General features: G+C 32.5%; 2 protein-coding genes across 2 annotated transcripts in view; one reads left to right on the top strand and one right to left on the bottom strand.

Moving 5' to 3' along the window:
• LOC144957233 (tetratricopeptide repeat protein 27-like) overlaps nucleotides 1-1,182 on the bottom strand; it is a 23,683-nt gene extending 22,501 nt beyond the window's left edge. The window contains exon 1 of the mRNA XM_078888309.1: nucleotides 998-1,182. Within this exon, the coding sequence (XP_078744435.1) occupies nucleotides 998-1,061 (64 nt within the window). The 5' untranslated portion in view covers nucleotides 1,062-1,182. The remainder of the gene's footprint in view (nucleotides 1-997) is intronic.
• On the top strand, nucleotides 1,174-18,009 carry LOC144957242 (26S proteasome regulatory subunit 4). The gene is made up of 12 exons (XM_078888321.1): nucleotides 1,174-1,269; nucleotides 4,172-4,228; nucleotides 5,135-5,231; nucleotides 5,768-5,892; nucleotides 6,953-7,138; nucleotides 7,477-7,605; nucleotides 8,045-8,141; nucleotides 8,391-8,479; nucleotides 9,180-9,280; nucleotides 9,799-9,895; nucleotides 11,223-11,432; nucleotides 17,788-18,009. Exons 1-12 carry the CDS (start codon nucleotides 1,267-1,269, stop codon nucleotides 17,920-17,922), a joined length of 1,326 nt encoding a protein of 441 aa, XP_078744447.1. The 5' UTR covers nucleotides 1,174-1,266; the 3' UTR covers nucleotides 17,923-18,009.

The raw sequence follows: 18,009 nt of genomic DNA, 5'->3' as shown, positions 1-18,009 counted from the left end.
TTAGGGCCATAACTCTGTAATGACTGGATTGATTGTTACAAAATGGGTATTTTCAAATTTTAGAGTATGTTACAACTTTGTTTCTTTTGTGTGATGACATTTTTAAAAATAATTGTGCGGCAAATTTGAGTAGTCAGTATATTCCGTTCATGTCATAATCATGAGATGAGGCAAAGGGGCCGATCGTTACAAAATGAGTATTTTCTAACTTGAGAGCATTAGTAAAACAACTTTGCTTCTTTCAGTAATCAGAATTTTTTTATAGTCTTGTGGCAAATTTGGGTAATCATGGAATGAGGTCAAGGGCCATAACTCCGTGATGGATGGACTGATCTTAACAAAATGTGTTTTCCCGAACTTGAGAACATAATATAACAACTTTGCTTCTGTGAGTGATTAGAAATATTTTATACTTTTGTGACAAAACTGAAATAATTTCTTTATTTATTACAAAATAACTATGGAAATAGTCAAGGGCAATAACTCCGTAATTACTACATCAAAATGCCACGCAATTTGTGTTTCTTAACTTCGGAGTAATAATTGAACTTTTCTTCTTTGAGCTGTTAGTGTTAGGAATTATTATCGGTTAATGAAGTTATGAGTCATGTAAACGAGTCCATTCAGTGAAATCCTTATGATAGAGTAATAATAATGAACAATGGCAATGGCACTGGATAATTGAAATTGGCATTCATATTATCATTATCATTTTCAATCATATTCATATTTCACTTTCACTGCCTCTGATTCTGACTGAAAACGAATCTTTTTTATCATAAAAATTCCTAAAGATTTCATCCTGAAGAATGAATATCATGCAACATTAATTTAAATAATAACTGAGTGGGTGATTGAGTGGAGTGAATGATGAAAATGAAAAGTCTGAAAAGTGAAGTGAAGATAATGTTGAGTTGGTTAGACTAGAGACTAAGTTAGAGGTTAGACACAAGATCTTAGACTTTGAATTCTACACCCGGAAAAAGCGTGTAATCACCTTTAAATTTTCCATGGACAAGAATTGAAAGTTGGGAGTTATGGCAGATCAATGTTGAAGTCATTGTTTAATAGCCGGACTTGCATATCTTGACTCAATATTTTTATCTCTCTGTTTTTTTCACGTTGCTGCAAATGGGATGTTTTGAAGCTCTCCTCTATGAAGAAATTAGGATTATTCATGATATCAATACTGCGCAAGACAACGCCGCTACAACTTCCGTGGGCAACTCTTTATGTTGCCACTTTCCTTTCTAATTTTTGCTTGTCATGGTATGTTGCTGATTATTATTGTGACTATGTTAATATTACACAATTTTCCCCTCATAAACTAAATGCGCTTCTATTTCAAACATGTATATGTAAGATTTTGTTAAAAGTTTTTGCTCAAAACTGGATTCCCCCCTACTACTACTACTACATAAAAAGGGAGGCTCAGGCTCAACAATGGCCCAATGCCAATGATGGTCTGTAGTCAAAGTCAATGTGAACCAATGGAGTTAGGTACTTTGGTTTTTTTAAAAATGCAATTGGTTGAGCTCAATGAAACCTATGTCATTATAGATTGCTTTTCAACACGATTCTAATGTACATTGTGAAAATCAGATAAGCAGAAGATAAGTTATGGTTAGAGAGGTGGGCCTTGGGCCAAGGCTTGGCCTACCAACCTCCGCTGAACGTCCAACTCGCCTTGGGTGCCTTGAGCATGCATTCACGTAAAATATAAAGATTTTTTTTTAAAACCTACCTCTGTTTCAAAAACTAGCATCTTTCAACTTTCTAAGAAACATTTTGATTTTTCAGAACTTTAGTTCGTTAAAAAATGCCGGCCAATCTGACCCGTTGAGTCGAATGAAAACGAAATTTTGTTGTTTACACGGTTCAAAAGGAAATGCCGTAAATTGGTAAATATAGGCAGGCTGAAAAATGTTGGGGAGGCCTTCCGAAAGTGAAAGCTCCTACTCCTTACATCCCCAGTATTCTTTTTGGTGGCGTTTTTATACACCTCCATTGGAGGTGTACAAAAATGCACCGTTTTTATGCACCTCCGTTAGCGGTGATGGTAAATTAATGAAAATGTTGCTGCATACGACGTCCATGAGGTTTAAATAGTTTTAGATTGTTGTAGTTTAGCACGCTGCTTAGTGATTACCGATGTAAAATTATATAATAAATTAAAGAATAATAACAATAATTTTAAAAAATCAAATACTGATCTCAAATAAATAAATAATTTTAGAAAATTAAAATCAAAGTTTTTTGAAAAAAAAAAAAAAAAGAAAGAAAAACAGCAAACAAAAACAACGTAAATTTAAAAATGTCAACAATGGGAATCGAACCCGGTACTTTCAAGGTTGGAGTCTGACAGCTTGTCCACTGCGCTACGGAGCCACCTGACTGTCCATCACATTTAATAAGGTCTTTCTAAAACATTATTTTACCTTCAGTGCAACTTCTATTTTCTGGTTTTATATTTCGATTTTTTAAATTATTAATATTTTTATATAAATTTATTAACAAAAACATCCTACAGATGTCACAATATAACTTTCGCCATGTCCAAATACAGAAACACAATATCGCTAATGAAATTGGGTGGAATGCGCATGCGTGACGGAGGTGTATAAAAACGATCCGTTAAGATACACCGTCAACGGAGGTGTATAAAAGCACTACGATTCTTTTTTTAAAAATAATGTTCTAGTACAAGTAGGGGGTTTGGAAGGGGGGGGGGGACTTTTAAAAAAAAATTTTTTTAAGTTTCCCCCCTCCCAAACCCCCTACTAGAACATTATAAAAAAAGTTTTCCCCCTCCCAAACCCCCTGCCCTACTCCTACTAGAACATTATTTTTAAAAAGAATACTGGGGATGTAGGAGCTTTCGGAAGGCCTCCCAAATGTTCTATTTGCCTTTTTTGTTTACTGACAGATTTTAAAAAGTTAAGAAAGATGTTAAATTATGTGCCTAACAGGATTTTTGATTTACCAATCTCTGATTTTGTTATTATTCAAAGCTAAATTATACCCTATTTTCTTCACGATCAAAAGAGATACAATATTGGCTTTGATTTAACATAAACAGCACCAAACGATAGGATGCTTCCTACTGAAGAAAATAAGACAAATCTTTAAAATCCATCCAAACAAAAAAGTGGTACATGAAATTTTTTGTGATAAAATCAGGACTGCCCAATATGTCAATCTGAGAATAAAATAAATTAATGAAAATTGGCCTGTTTGTGTGTATGGAAATGACCCTTGCATGTCCCAGGATTGTGCTTTTTTGACCAGAAAATTAGAACAAGGAACAGAAAAGGCTCTAAATCTGTATTATATTATATAATAGTCCAAACATATAGCTGTTTTGGGTCATGTCGGTATTGTGCATTAGTGTGCCCGTTTTAGCTCTTTGAAAGGTTGGCCGCTATGGACTTATCTCTCAAAAGTCCTAAAAACTGCTTCACAGTCACTAGGCCATTTAACAGCTCTCTGTCGGAGTGCCAAATGGGCATTTACCAAAGTAGCTACGAGACCTGGGGAATTTTTAAAGTAAAGTTGTTATAAAACATAAGTGGTGGTAGGGGATGGACTACCAAAAGTGTTGAGCCATGTTTAGTTTTCACTATGATTGACAGGTGACAAAACGAAAATATTATATCCTAGAGGACGTCTTCTCCTTGAGCTCTGGGGATTTGTTGGAGTGCTTAGGGATAAAAGATAAGATGCAAAAGGACACTGTGGTCTTCACCGCAAATCAATATTATCTATCACACCACGCTAATCCTTTCACTCCAGTCATTTAATCCCTCTGGTGTTCTTGTGTATGTGGAAAACATATTGAAATGATGTAGGGGCTAATCCAGTTTTGAGCAAAAACTTTTTAACAAAATCTTTTCCATCATGAAGAAAATGCAATGCGTTATCATTATCTTTCTTGTATGTATTTTTAATATCATAAATGAAAATTAAGGAGGGCAAATAAATAAATAAATCATTCAATATAAATAAGTAGTCAGTCAAATGATTGCTATGAATTCAATGCATTCATTATTTAAATGTACTGAATTGAAAATGCGTCCTTATAATATAAGTTATGTCTTTTATCTGAGCTATCTTGTTATTATTAAATCTTTGAGTTATAAAACTGAATAATGTCATGATATTGTTTTTACAGGGTCAACGTCAATCAGGAGGCAGTGGTGGAGGGGGGAATGATAAGGGAGATGAAAAGGTAAGTCTGATGAAGAGCAGATTTAACCTAACTAGAGATGGGCCATGTTTTTTCCAATTACCATTCATTTAGCTAAAACTCCAGATTTAATTATTTTCACCAATGAGCAGTAATAGTGACGTGATTCGAGATTCAATTGGTGTTCTTTTGGTGAAAAGAGTAAGATTTATCCGTTTATGGGTAAATTCAAACCTTATGCTGAGGATTTATGTATCACTGATGATGATCTTCCGCAGAATTACGTTTTTGTTTTTGTATGTCAATTAGTCAATTGCCACATAGTGAGTCCTTGGTAGTTGGCGGTTCATCAACCACCAAGGATTAAAATTCAAACTCTTCAGGTGCATGCGCTGGTTTTAGTTGAGCCTTGATTTGTGCATGTATACGAATCTGGAATCTTGTCATTTTCCAATCATTCATTAATTCGTTGTGGAAAGGTCCCAGTCTACACTCGTCAGCATTTGTTTTTAATATTTATAAGTCATTTCAGGAATTCAAAGACAAGTTTAAATCATATCTAAAGAAAAATTACTATTGTTTTCTGATCCACACTTCAGATTCAGTGGGGAAAACAAACAGAAGAACGAACTGGCGTATCCCTGTCAAGTATTAGTATGCCCGATAGATTTTTTTTAAAAAGTAGGATTTCATTTGTCTTAAAGGAAAATATACTGCACATCGTCATAATGGGGCAACAATTCACGTAACAGATTTGTGGCAATAACATCAGGCTATTGCAGTTAAAAGTAAATAGTTGATGGTTTAACAACTGGCATGGTCCGTGACAAAGAGGAAATATAAGAGAGAGAGAGTTGTCAAGAAAAGTAATTGATAGAGTATATAGTTCTTTATAATGATATTTGTGGCCTAAAAACTTAATCACTAATAATTTAAATCGCATTTCAGGAGAAGAAGAGAAAGTATGAACCTCCTGTACCTACTCGTGTTGGGAAGAAGAAGAAAAGGACGAGAGGACCTGATGCAGCAACAAAGCTTCCTCAAGGTTTGTCAATTTCCCTCCCATTAAAAAAAAGATAAAATAAAATATTTAAGATAAAAAGAACTTTATTAATCCAACAAAGGAAATTACAGTGTATCACATTGTTCCATAATTGGTAATGATGAGTATATAGTTATTTTATGTTCTCATGATTAACTAAAGGGGAAACAGAATAATGAATCCTTTGTTGATTAAATGGATATGTGGATATTTATGTCGATGTTATCAAACTGTTCCAGCACTGTTCAATATTAATATATTTGATTCAAATTGTAGCCTTTTAATGAGAAAGTCTAATACTAATATCCACAAAGCTGTTGTATAACTAACACCCAAATGTAATAATAATTTTTGAATAAGGATTTGGAGTTGTATTGCATTTGAAAAGATGTTATTTTAACTTTGCATTGTTTTTGTGTGGTGGTACTTACTTTCTTTGAGATTAGTATAAAAGTTTTATCTGCTCTATGGCCCCTATTACACAGCATCTTGTATAAAAGTAAAACATGATTACTTTATTTGTACTAATATTCCGACAGTGACTCCATATGCAAGATGTCGTCTAAAGATGCTGAAGCTTGAGAGAATAAAGGATTTCCTGCTCATGGAAGAAGAGTTTATAAAGAATCAAGAAAGGCTCAAACCACAGGAAGAGAAAAATGAGGTATTTGAAAGTAATTTTTTTTCTTTATGCTGCAACAATGCTAATAATATATTACAGAGTTGCCAACTCCTATTTTCCGTTTGATTTTGAAGTATATGCAGGTTCATAAAAATTGATGATCAAGTTTTGTTGTTTTTTTTTGTTTTTTTAAAAAGAATTTCGTCTGATTTTGCTGAGTATTAGTTATTTTTACAAATAATTTGACCGACCTGGGTCTTTCAAAGTTGTTTATGGCATATTTCTATTTAATTTTTATGAATTCTAAAATCATCAAAACTGGCACAAGACTAGTTGTAAATTGTAAGTACAAGTATATCTCATTTATTTTTATTTTTTTGGTTATATTGAATAGAATTTGTATAATCACTGCTAATGCTGCAGTTTGATACCCTATTTCTTGAATGAAAATTGTTTGCAAGCATTTTGTTTTAAGCTGAAGGTCATAGCTATTTGTGCAAGATTTTGTTATGCAATGGGGACTATCTGATTTTCTTGAGAAACTATGCTGAAATGTCCTAGCTTCTGTGGGTGGTTTTATGGAATGTCTGATCATCTCAACAGTTAAATGAGACAACTCATAAGTTTGTGGGAGCTATCAGTCAATAATCTTGGGTCACACGAATGTCCAAATGTAATCTCTCTTTTCTTAATGAGTTGAATTGTAGCTGCAGAGAGCCCTCGATTCAACTTTAAATGAATAGAAACTAGATTTCGTTTTATTTCCTCATACTATTAAAATGCTGTGGTTTTAGTTTTTTAACCTGAGAATATAATTGAATACACTAGTTTATATATATAAGCTAGGGTATGATAGAAATAATGTCAGAAAACAGATAGATTTGTCAAATCACCTCATATAGCATTGTGGTTCATGAAAGTATAGAGCTATGTCCAATTAAATTGTTAATATTTGATTTTTTTTTTTTACAGCGTCATTTTTTTAGTCATTAAGATATTAACATATTTTTTTATATTTTTTTAATACCTGTTGTATTTTCCATTTAGCCCAGAAATATTCGTCAGAATTTTTAATTTTTTAAAAATGTTTATCTTTTCACAGGAGGAACGCAGTAAAGTAGATGAACTTAGAGGGTCCCCCATGTCTGTGGGTAACCTTGAAGAAATCATTGATGACAATCATGCCATTGTATCAACATCAGTTGGTAGTGAGCACTATGTCAGCATCTTGTCTTTCGTTGATAAAGATCAGCTTGAGCCTGGCTGTTCTGTTTTATTGAATCATAAGGTAAATTCTCTTTACTGCATGATTTTTGCAAATCTGAAATTGTTCAAAATCATAGTTTCGTTTTCATGGTGTTTTGGTAGTCGGGGATTTTTTTTTTTGTTTTTGTTTTTTTTTTCAATTTTAGGGGATCTAAGTACGCTTTCGTAAGTGAGAAAACTTGTACTATATTCATTTTGTTGTTAGCAGCTCAAAATACATTCTCAGAAGTAATACCATTTCAGATAGATAATCTTCTGGTACCCCAGGATTCTCAAAGCTGTTGTCAACCCAACAATTTCATTTTCGATTATTGCAAGGATCTGACCATTGAATTCATAGTGAGATTTATCAATTTTCAGGTGCATGCAGTGGTTGGTGTGCTAGGTGATGATACTGATCCAATGGTGACAGTTATGAAGCTGGAGAAAGCTCCACAGGAGACATATGCTGATATAGGTGGTCTCGACTCTCAGATTCAAGAAATAAAGGTATGGTAAATTGATTTTTTATTGATTGGTCTGTGTCTTTATTATTTAAAGAAGTAAAAACTGTCCATCCAAGTATTTATGTTGGATTTATCACTATTGACAAATGGGGAACCTCATTATTCATTTATGTGAATTAAACAAAGGCGTAAGTCGTCTTCATTAAAAAATAAAACATGATAATCCATTATTAATTGACAAGAAATAACAGTTATATTTTACCTTTGATAGTGATCAATGAGAAATTTTTCTTTTTTGCACTTATATGTTTTAGTTTCACTTTTAATAGAGGAAAATCCCATGGTCATTATATTGTCACAGAATGGGATCTTTTTGCCCCAATGGTATATTTTCATGTAGGAGGTGTTTTCAACACTATATATTTATTGTATGTAATGATTATTTGACTTTTTCTTAATTTCCTTAAAAAAAAATTTAATAGGAATCTGTTGAACTTCCTCTCACCCATCCTGAATATTATGAAGAAATGGGAATCAAGCCACCAAAAGGTGTCATTCTCTATGGGCCTCCCGGCACAGGTTGGTTGAACATATGCATATTCTCCTATTACTAAAATTGAGTTCACCATTTATGTTATTTAGATGAAGAAATTTTGTTTCAATCACTTCATTTCTCATTAGTATTATGAATCATATAAAATCTTTAAGCAACTTTTCCACCATTATATTATCATTAGAACATTTTTTAATGATTAAAGAAAAGTGTTAGAAATATGGAGAGAATTTAATTTTTGTTTAATAACAATTTATTCAATTGTATCTTTGCAGGAAAGACATTGCTAGCTAAGGCTGTGGCAAATCAAACTTCTGCAACCTTCCTACGTGTTGTTGGGTCAGAACTTATTCAAAAATATTTGGTATGTATTTGTTTTGTATTCTCTCCCACTCCTCCCTCTTGTTACGAGCGAAAATGTCAAAACAATTTTCTATCTCACATAGAAACAGACACTGATGCCTGTATTTGCATTTCCCAATGCCATAAGAAATTAAATCCACTCTTATGGGGGGAAAATCGTGTTTTGTCCATATGTGTAAGTGAAAAATCCTGATGCAACCCACCCAACTGGTTGCTGTTTTTCTAATTAACACTTCATGATCAAGCAGATTATACCATTACCATAGCAAACCACGGCCATCGACATGCTGTTTTTTTCTTAATTCTTAAATATTTTAATAAAATCCACTGACATGCCATTATAAGATCATTCCGTCAAGACATCATTTGAGTATAGAGCTCAAATATCCTTGATGGCATTTAGTTTATTCTGTTTCTTTATATGCATAGCAGGAACCTTTTAGGCACCATAAGTTGAAATAGATGATTTAAGTAAGCTAACGTGAAATTTAATTAACAATTAATCGCTCCCCGCCACCTTTTTCCCTTTTTTTCTCTTTCAAGATTAGATATGTGAATTATTTGTTGTGTGTTTTTCGTTGTCATTATTTTCATTTTTTTTTTTTTAATACTTTAACCATTACTCAATGAAAATGAAAGTATCGTCATCTATCTATTTACATATATATTTATTTGTTTATTTTCATGTTAACCTAAATCAGGGAGATGGGCCTAAACTTGTCAGAGAGTTGTTCCGTGTTGCTGAAGAACATGCACCTTCAATTGTGTTCATTGATGAAATTGATGCAGTGGGAACAAAGAGGTAATCTTGTTGTGGGGAATGTCTTCATGTTGTCTTTTACACTTCCAGTCTGACCACCTACATGCATTATATTATTATGGATATCTGCCTTTCATTTTATCACGAACCAGTAAAACTTAACAATTAACAAAAAGTGCATAATGAAAATTTGCAATAAATCTCAATTTTAAGACCCACATCATTGAAATGCAAGTGTAAAAAAATCTTATCCATGGTGAAAAGTGTACCCGTTTTTTAAACATTTAACTGCTATTTAAAAAAATGTTATAATAGTTATAGTGAGTTACAGAATCTTTGGCATTAACTCTAGGATTACCCTTAAAGATTGGCTACACTGGTTCTCTATTTTTGCAATGTAATGTAAGGTGGAAAATAAATACAAGAGAAAATAAAAATATTGCACTGTATGATTTGATGTTCTTTCATGTATGATCGATTTTCAATAATTCTAAGTAAGGTAGATGATTTCAAATCTTCAGCTCTTCATTTATTTTATTTTACACTCATATAATTATCAGGTACGAGTCCAATTCTGGTGGAGAAAGAGAAATTCAGAGAACCATGTTGGAACTTCTAAATCAACTGGATGGATTTGATCACAGGGGTGATGTTAAGGTGAATTGGTTTCCTTTTTAGATTATCACTTACAATCAAAGTGAAAAGTTCCTGAGGCTTTGGTTTAATGGGGTTTTTTAAAATATCAAATTTTCATCAGGGGTTGTAAAAATATAGGTAAGACAAAGTATCCCATCATACGTTAGGATATGATAATCTGGAGGGGGGGGGGGATTTGATTTTTCATACCGTACTCATAGTGGTCAACCATTTTGATGAAATCGGGACTGTCCCGATTTGTCAATCTGGTGATACTTTAAAAGGGGGGTAAAAAAAGCTTTGTGTGTGTGGAAACGGCCTCTGCATGTCCCAGGAATATGATGTTTTTTTTCACTAGAAAATTAAAACAAGGATTAAAAAAAGAATTTTAGATTATAATTATATTATAGTCCAAACATGTTGCTGTTCTGGGTCATGACAGTTGTGTGCGTTAGGGTGTCCCATTTTAACTCTTTGAAAAATTGGCTGCTGTGCATATTTATTGAAAGACAAAGGATATGTCAAGTAATCAGGTTTTTATTAGAAATGTAGTAAGGAAGAACCTGATTGTAACATGTAGAAGTGATACTTTTATTCAATCAGTTCACTCAGAACTTAACTCATAAAATGGACTAATGGCTCTGATATTGCTGATTGATACAGTAAAAAAAAATTAATGAGAAGTTGTACTGGACAAAATTTCTCTCCTGAAATCTTCTTATCTGAAAATGTTTTTTTCTAAATGAGCAGAATCTACGAATTCTTGATAAATCACAACATTGCTTCTTATTTCTAATCCCTTTCTTTTATTATTGATCTCAAATTTGATTTTTGTTATTTATTTTAATTATTTTGCATTATTTTTCATTTGATATAATAGAAATTTGTATAAAAAATTATGTAAATATCTTAGAATGGAAAAAAAAACCCCAAGTATTCACTGGTTGACACAGTTCTAGTGATCATTAAATATAACTTAATGTTGGCCATTGATTGGAGGAAGTAACCTTGCAGCAATTAACAGAAGCAGACAATTATCATTACTAGTGTCAAATCATCCACTGAGTGTGAGAGTCGTGTATTAAATTCATCCTTCTTGTCTCTCTGGATGAAGTGATAGTTGTGAAAAGGATATGATATTTAGATTTTTCAGTAGGAATAGCTGAAAAGGAAGGAGTATTTTTTTGACTTGTTAGCCTGCTATAAATCTATAAATAAAATAGTGATTTTGGAATATTATTATTACTTTGAGAAAATTATAAATTTTGGAATCTCTGGTTGTTCCTTGGGTTTCATGATTTCCATGTCTTGTCTTAAGCTCGACATTCAAGTTTAATCTTTTCCCCAGATTGTTATGGCTACAAATAGAATTGAGACATTGGACCCAGCTCTTATCCGTCCTGGTAGAATAGACAGAAAGATTGAGTTCCCTCTTCCCGATGAAAGAACAAAACGTCGTATTTTTACCATCCATACCTGTCGTATGACACTTGCAGATGATGTTACAGTGGAAGATTATGTCATGTCAAAGGATGATCTCTCTGGAGCTGATATCAAGGTATTTATCTAGTTTGCTATTGGTTCTTTACCATTAATCAGTTGCTGTCAACAGTTATGGCAGGGAAAGTGATTAGTCTGTCGGTATCTGTTGTCTGTAATGTGCATATTCATTATATATGTTCTCTATATATAGAACATATAATGAATATATATGAGCCAAGGTCAAAAGGTGCCAATTTTTTTCTCAAAATAAAAGTGACATAATAGTCCATTCATGTTTCTATATGTGTAGCAAAAACCCTGTACTTCATGAATCAAAGGCCCTTTAGATAACTTTAAGGTCTAACGCAGCATAATATCGTCAACAATACCTATAGGTTGCTGGTGTCACCTGTGACCGGTGACACCAAAATGAGACAAAAAACTCAATAACCAAATGATTTTTGTTGAGTATCAAACTTTATTTAGTAAGTTATAGACAAAAAGACACAATCAACAACAATCATAGTACAATAATATTACCAACTATTGGAGAAAATGTTGCTTTTTGGTGTCATCGGTCACAAGCAACATAGAATGCAAATATATTATTTCATAAAAATGTTTGTGCATTAACAACAACAACAATATTGCATATGCTTATTACCAGCTATGTTCAGAAACTTTTGGAATAAAATGTTGGGAAATAATGTGACCAAAGCATATCTTATTTAGCGACATTGTGTCACTTGTGACATTAGACCGATGGCACCATTACTTATGTCACAAGCAATGCCAAATTGCAATTTCGACAATATATCATTAATTTCAGTCAAACCAGTGTAATAACCAAAGTTAAATATGGAATTTAATAATATTTCAGAAACCAAAGACTTCAAAAATAGAAATATACATGGAGATTAGAGCATCTGAATGTGACTTGTGACATAAGACCGGTGACACCATTACTTATGTCACAAGCAACACCAAATCACACTTTCGTCCATAATATATCATTATTTTCAGTCAAAAAAGCACAATAACCTACTCTAAAATGAAATTCAATAATATTGTAAGAAACTAAATACTTTCAAATTGGAAATATACTTAGAAATTAGTAATACCATTGTTGCTATTACTTTGGTCAATATCGGCACTAGAACGCAATTTTGCCTCAATAAATCAAGAATAGCAACTGAACACATGTAATATAGCCTGTTAAAATGTAATTCAATGACATTTCAAGCTTTGAAGAACATGAAAACAGAAATACATTAGAAACTTCAAACTTAAGTGTCACCTGTGACATTTTAACCAATGACACCAATGGTCACAAAAAGTACCAGAAGTCATACAAACACTAGATAAATATCAGCCATGGTAATGAATTCATGTAACCATACCGTAACATCCGCCCTACTGCTCAAATCTGCTAGTTTGTAGTAATTTAGTGTGTTAATAGTAAATCAAATCAAATTTCTTGACAACCCTTCTTTTATCTGAATTCGTCAAAAGCTTGAGTTTTGTCTTTTTCTTGATTGATACAACCCTGAAACATAAAAAATTAGAAGTACAAGGAAATAATTAACTGTGTCAAAATCACAGTCTTATGTGAGATGTCATAATATCATATTTGTAAATAGAATAACAGCTGAAAACAATTTTTTTTGGTGGCACTTTGTAATATCCAATATCAAGTGTTGCTTGTGACAATGTAAAATAGCGATGACACCAAAGTTCAACTTACCTTTTCTGCCTGGAGCCACGCTGGAAAGGCAAATGAAAGTGCTGCACTTCAAAGACTGGTTAGAAGGGTGGATCAAAATTGCGAATCGCCATTTAACGAAACAAACTTCCACGTGTTCACGCATGCCGTGTTGCTTGTGACAAATGACACCAAAACCAATAAACCTCAATATCGGCAAAACGGTATACATTTACTCCAAGATTTGAATTCAGATAGTAAATCTATGCTTTTTTCTCATAATAAAACATTTTATAAACATTAAACATGAGCTTTAAAGTTTCGTGTCGAGTCTTAGTATTGTGCTGTGTTTGATGACACCAAAGGTCACAAGCAACACCAACTTTTTAAGAACTCTATATGAAACTTAATCAGATATGTAATATACTGCAATTGTGTTTAAAAGTAAATTTTGACTTTATACTATTAGTCAAATTTCAATCACGTGAGCTAAAACATCACATTTAATTTCTACATGATTTCTAAAAAGGTGATGCGTTGACCTCGTTTTAAGCACATGCCAAACAGCATTCAAATTTGACTTTCAAGTTGTTTATTTCATGTTCTGTTGAACAGAGTATGTTGAGCTATCTCATTTTATCTCTTCTTCATATTATCAATTGATTACAAGCATTAACCCAATGAAAACAGCCCATAATTAAGTAAAAATCAAATTTTCTTAACACTGGTATCAGGCGGGCACCTTTTGACCTTGGCTCATATTATATATATATATAATATATATATATATATATATATATATATATATATATATATATATATATTATATATATATATATAATATATATATATATATATATGAGCCAAGGTCAAAAGGTGCCAATTTTTTTCCTCGAAATAAAAGTGACATAATAGTCCATTCATTTTTCTATATGTGTAGCAAAAACCCTGTACTTCATGAATCAAAGGCCCTTTAAATAACTTTAAGGTCTAACGCAGCATAATTTCGTCAACAATACCTATAGGTTGTCGGTGTCACCTGTGACCGGTGACACCAAAATGAGACAAAAAACTCTATAACCAAATGATTTTTGTTGAGTATCAAACTTTATTTAGTAAGTTATAGACAAAAAGACACAATCAAAACAATCATCGTACAATAATATTACCAACTATTGGAGAAAATGTTTCTTTTTGGTGTCATCGGTCACAAGCAACATAGAATGCAAATATATTATTTCATAAAAATGTGTGTACATTAACAAAAACAACAATATTGCATATGTTTATTACCAGCAATGTCCAGAAAGTTTTGGAATAAAATGTTGGGAAATAATGTGACCAAAGCATATCTTATTTAGCCGCATTGTGTCACTTGTGACATTAGACCGATGACACCATTACTTATGTCACAAGCAATACAAAATTGCAATTTCGACAATATATCATTAATTTCAGTCAAACCAGTGTAATAATCACAGTTAAATATGAAATTTAATAATATTTCAGAAATCAAAGACTTCAAAAATAGAAATATACATGGAAATTAGAGCATCTGAATGTGACTTGTGACATAAGACTGGTGACACCATTACTTATGTCACAAGCAACACCAAATCACACTTTCGTCCATAATATATCATTATTTTCAGTCAAAAAAGCACAATAACCTACTCTAAAATGAAATTCAATAATATTTTAGGAAACTAAATACTTTCAAATTGGAAATATACTTAGAAATTAGTAATACCATTGTTGCTATTACTTTGGTCAAAATCGGCACTAGAACGCAATTTTGCCTCAATAAATCAAGAATAGCAACTGAACACATGTAATATATATAGCCTGTTAAAATGTAATTCAATGACATTTCAAGCTTTGAAGAACATGAAAACAGAAATACATTAGAAACTTCAAACTTAAGTGTCACCTGTGACATTTTAACCGATGACACCAATGGTCACAAAAAGTACCAGAAGTCACACAAACACTAGATAAATATCAGCCATGGTAATGAATTCATGTAACCATACGGTAACCATCACCCTACTGCTCAAATCTGCTAGTTTGTAGTAATTTAGTGTGTTAATAGTAAATCAAATCAAATTTCTTGACAACCCTTCTTTTATCTGGATTCGTCAAAAGCTTGAGTTTTGTCTTTTTCTTGATTGATACAACCCTGAAACATAAAAAATTAGAATTACAAGGAAATAAGTAATTGTGTCAAAATCACAGTCTTATGTGAGATGTCATAATATCATATTTGTAAATAGAATAACAGCTGAAAACATATTTTTTGGTGGCACTTTGTAATATCCAATATCAAGTGTTGCTTGTGACAATGTAAAATAGCAATGACACCAAAGTTCAACTTACCTTTTCTGCCTGGAGCCACGCTGGAAAGGCAAATGAAAGTGCTGCACTTCAAAGACTGGTAAGAAGGGTGGATCAAAATTGCGAATCGCCATTTAACGAAACAAACTTCCACGTGTTCACGCATGCCGTGTTGCTTGTGACAAATGACACCAAAACCAATAAGCCTCAATATCGGCAAAACGGTATACAGTTACTCCAAGATTTGAGTTCAGATAGTAAATCTATGCTTTGTTCTCATAATAAAACATTTTATAAACATTAAATATGAGCTTTAAAGTTTCGTGTCGAGTCTTAGTATTGTGCTGTGTTTGATGACACCAAAGGTCACAAGCAACACCAACTTTTTAAGAACACTATATGAAACTTAATCAGATATGTAATATACTGCAATTGCGTTTAAAAGTAAATTTTGACATTATACTATTAGTCAAATTTCAATCAAGGGGGGTAAAACATCACATTTAATTTCTACATGATTTCTAAAAAGGTGATGCGTTGACCTCGTTTTAAGCACATGCCAAACAGCATTCAAATTTCACTTTCAAGTTGTTTATTTCATATTCTGTAAAACAGAGTATGTTGAGCTATCTCATTTTATCTCTTCTTCATATTATCGATTGATTACAAGTATTAACCCAATGAAACCAGCCCATAATTAAGTAAAAATCAAATTTTCTTAACACTGGTATCAGGCGGGCACCTTTTGACCTTGGCTCATATATATATATATACATTTGAGTACGAATGTCCCTAATTTTATTCTTATTACTCTTTGTTATTCCATTCCTTCCTCAAACTAATTTTGACCCCAAACACAGTTTTCTCGAATTAATTTCAATCAGCCGTCACTTTTAAAAATCAGTTAATAACTTATTTTTTTTGTATGCAATTAATGATGGTTTAATTTGACAGTTACGTATGTGAGTATTTTGCGTTTCTGTTGCACCAACATACACCTCATCGTCATTTTGCATCACCAATACATCTCTGCTTATTCTTATCACTTTGCCATTGGTTCCAATTTCAATGCATAACATAGTTGTTATCAAAACATCGTAATTTTTTATGAGAGTCTTGGGTGAATCAATTAACCTATATTTCCAACACTTATCAATCAAAGAAGAATAAGAGCACTTTCAACTGTGATAGAAATATGGTTCTAGTTCAATTATGAAGAAAATGCCAACAGTTTTAAAAGACTCAGAAAAAAGTCCCGCTGAGGGCAAAATAGCGCGATTTGGCTTAGCTAATTAATTTCTTTTCCTTGTCTAGAATTGTCCTTGGTGCTTGTAAGCACAACTAACTTTCTCTATTTAATATCTCATTACCAATTAATATACTCGTAATTGAAGAATAGTCTGCACATTTAAACTGTCGGTCACATGAGTTGTTTATGATATTATTTATTATGAAATTATCTTCAGGATTATTGTTTTTACCTCTATTCTCCTTTTCCATGATATACACGTGCAGTTTTAACCTTTTTGGAGCCCATCGGTAACGTGAAGCTGGTAGGGGAAAAAAAATTTACATGTTTTTTTTTTGACTCCTAACAACTCTAGAGGCACATGGTTGTGTTGTTTGGCACCTGGGAGCAGGCACTTCTGTTACTGTATTGGCAATTCATGTCAATTTTACCTGTTGGACTGTGTAATCATTGATGGAAACAGACCTGTCTATCATTACAAAAAATTAGTAAAAGTATGAAATTTTGGCTCCAATTTCAGAGCATCTCGAAGTTACCAAAACTTACTGAAAATGAAAGTAGATGCATACTGCATACTTTTAAGGATTTTGAAGTATTATTCAATCACTGTGAAGGTAAAATTCAAAGTTAACTATGGCGACCAGAGTTTTTATCTCCTTAAAATTATGCAGTTTCAAGAAGACAGGTCTTTGGAACATCGCCTAGTCACTCAGACAGAAACCACCTGAGACCAATAAGTAAACAGTCCATCTGGTATAATTGAATGGTCTTGGTATTTTACTAACCTTGGCATCAGCTCCAATGTGCCAATCACACGACCATGAGATTCTAGATCTTGGCATTGTCATGAATGTTGGAATAAGTGATTTAAGAAGTTTTTTAAGTTGGAAGGAATCAAGCAAGACAGCAAATGTAAAAAAATTTGTACTACAAGCCTCTTGTAAACAGCGATTTCCAAAAAGGTCAAAACAACATGTGTATATTATGTGAGTGAGAATTGAACTACTTAGCTAACAGCTGTATGTGACATTTCAAAATATGGATGACGAGCATTATAAATATGTACCATACTTTTTTTTAATGCAAATATTTAAACAAATTTGTGGCTATTGGTAATTTGTATAATCCTATTTCTTTCATTTCCAGGCAATCTGCACAGAAGCAGGTTTGTTGGCATTGCGTGAAAGGCGTATGAAAGTCACAAATGAAGACTTCAAGAAAGCCAAAGAGAATGTTCTGTATCGTAAAAATGAAGGCACTCCTGAAGGACTTTATTTATAAATCTCATTATCATGATATTGTATTTTGATTCTTTATTCTTATCATTGAACACATGTGAAATTAAAATGCGTTGAACGTTGTTAAAAA

This window comes from Berghia stephanieae, chromosome 1 (assembly GCF_034508935.2).
Source record: "Berghia stephanieae isolate SIO BIC M18660-M18661 chromosome 1, UCSD_Bste_1.3, whole genome shotgun sequence".
Lineage (NCBI taxonomy): Eukaryota > Metazoa > Mollusca > Gastropoda > Nudibranchia > Aeolidiidae > Berghia > Berghia stephanieae.
The sequence above is the reverse complement of the archived record's forward strand: the minus strand, read 5'-3'. Positions and strand labels throughout refer to the sequence as shown.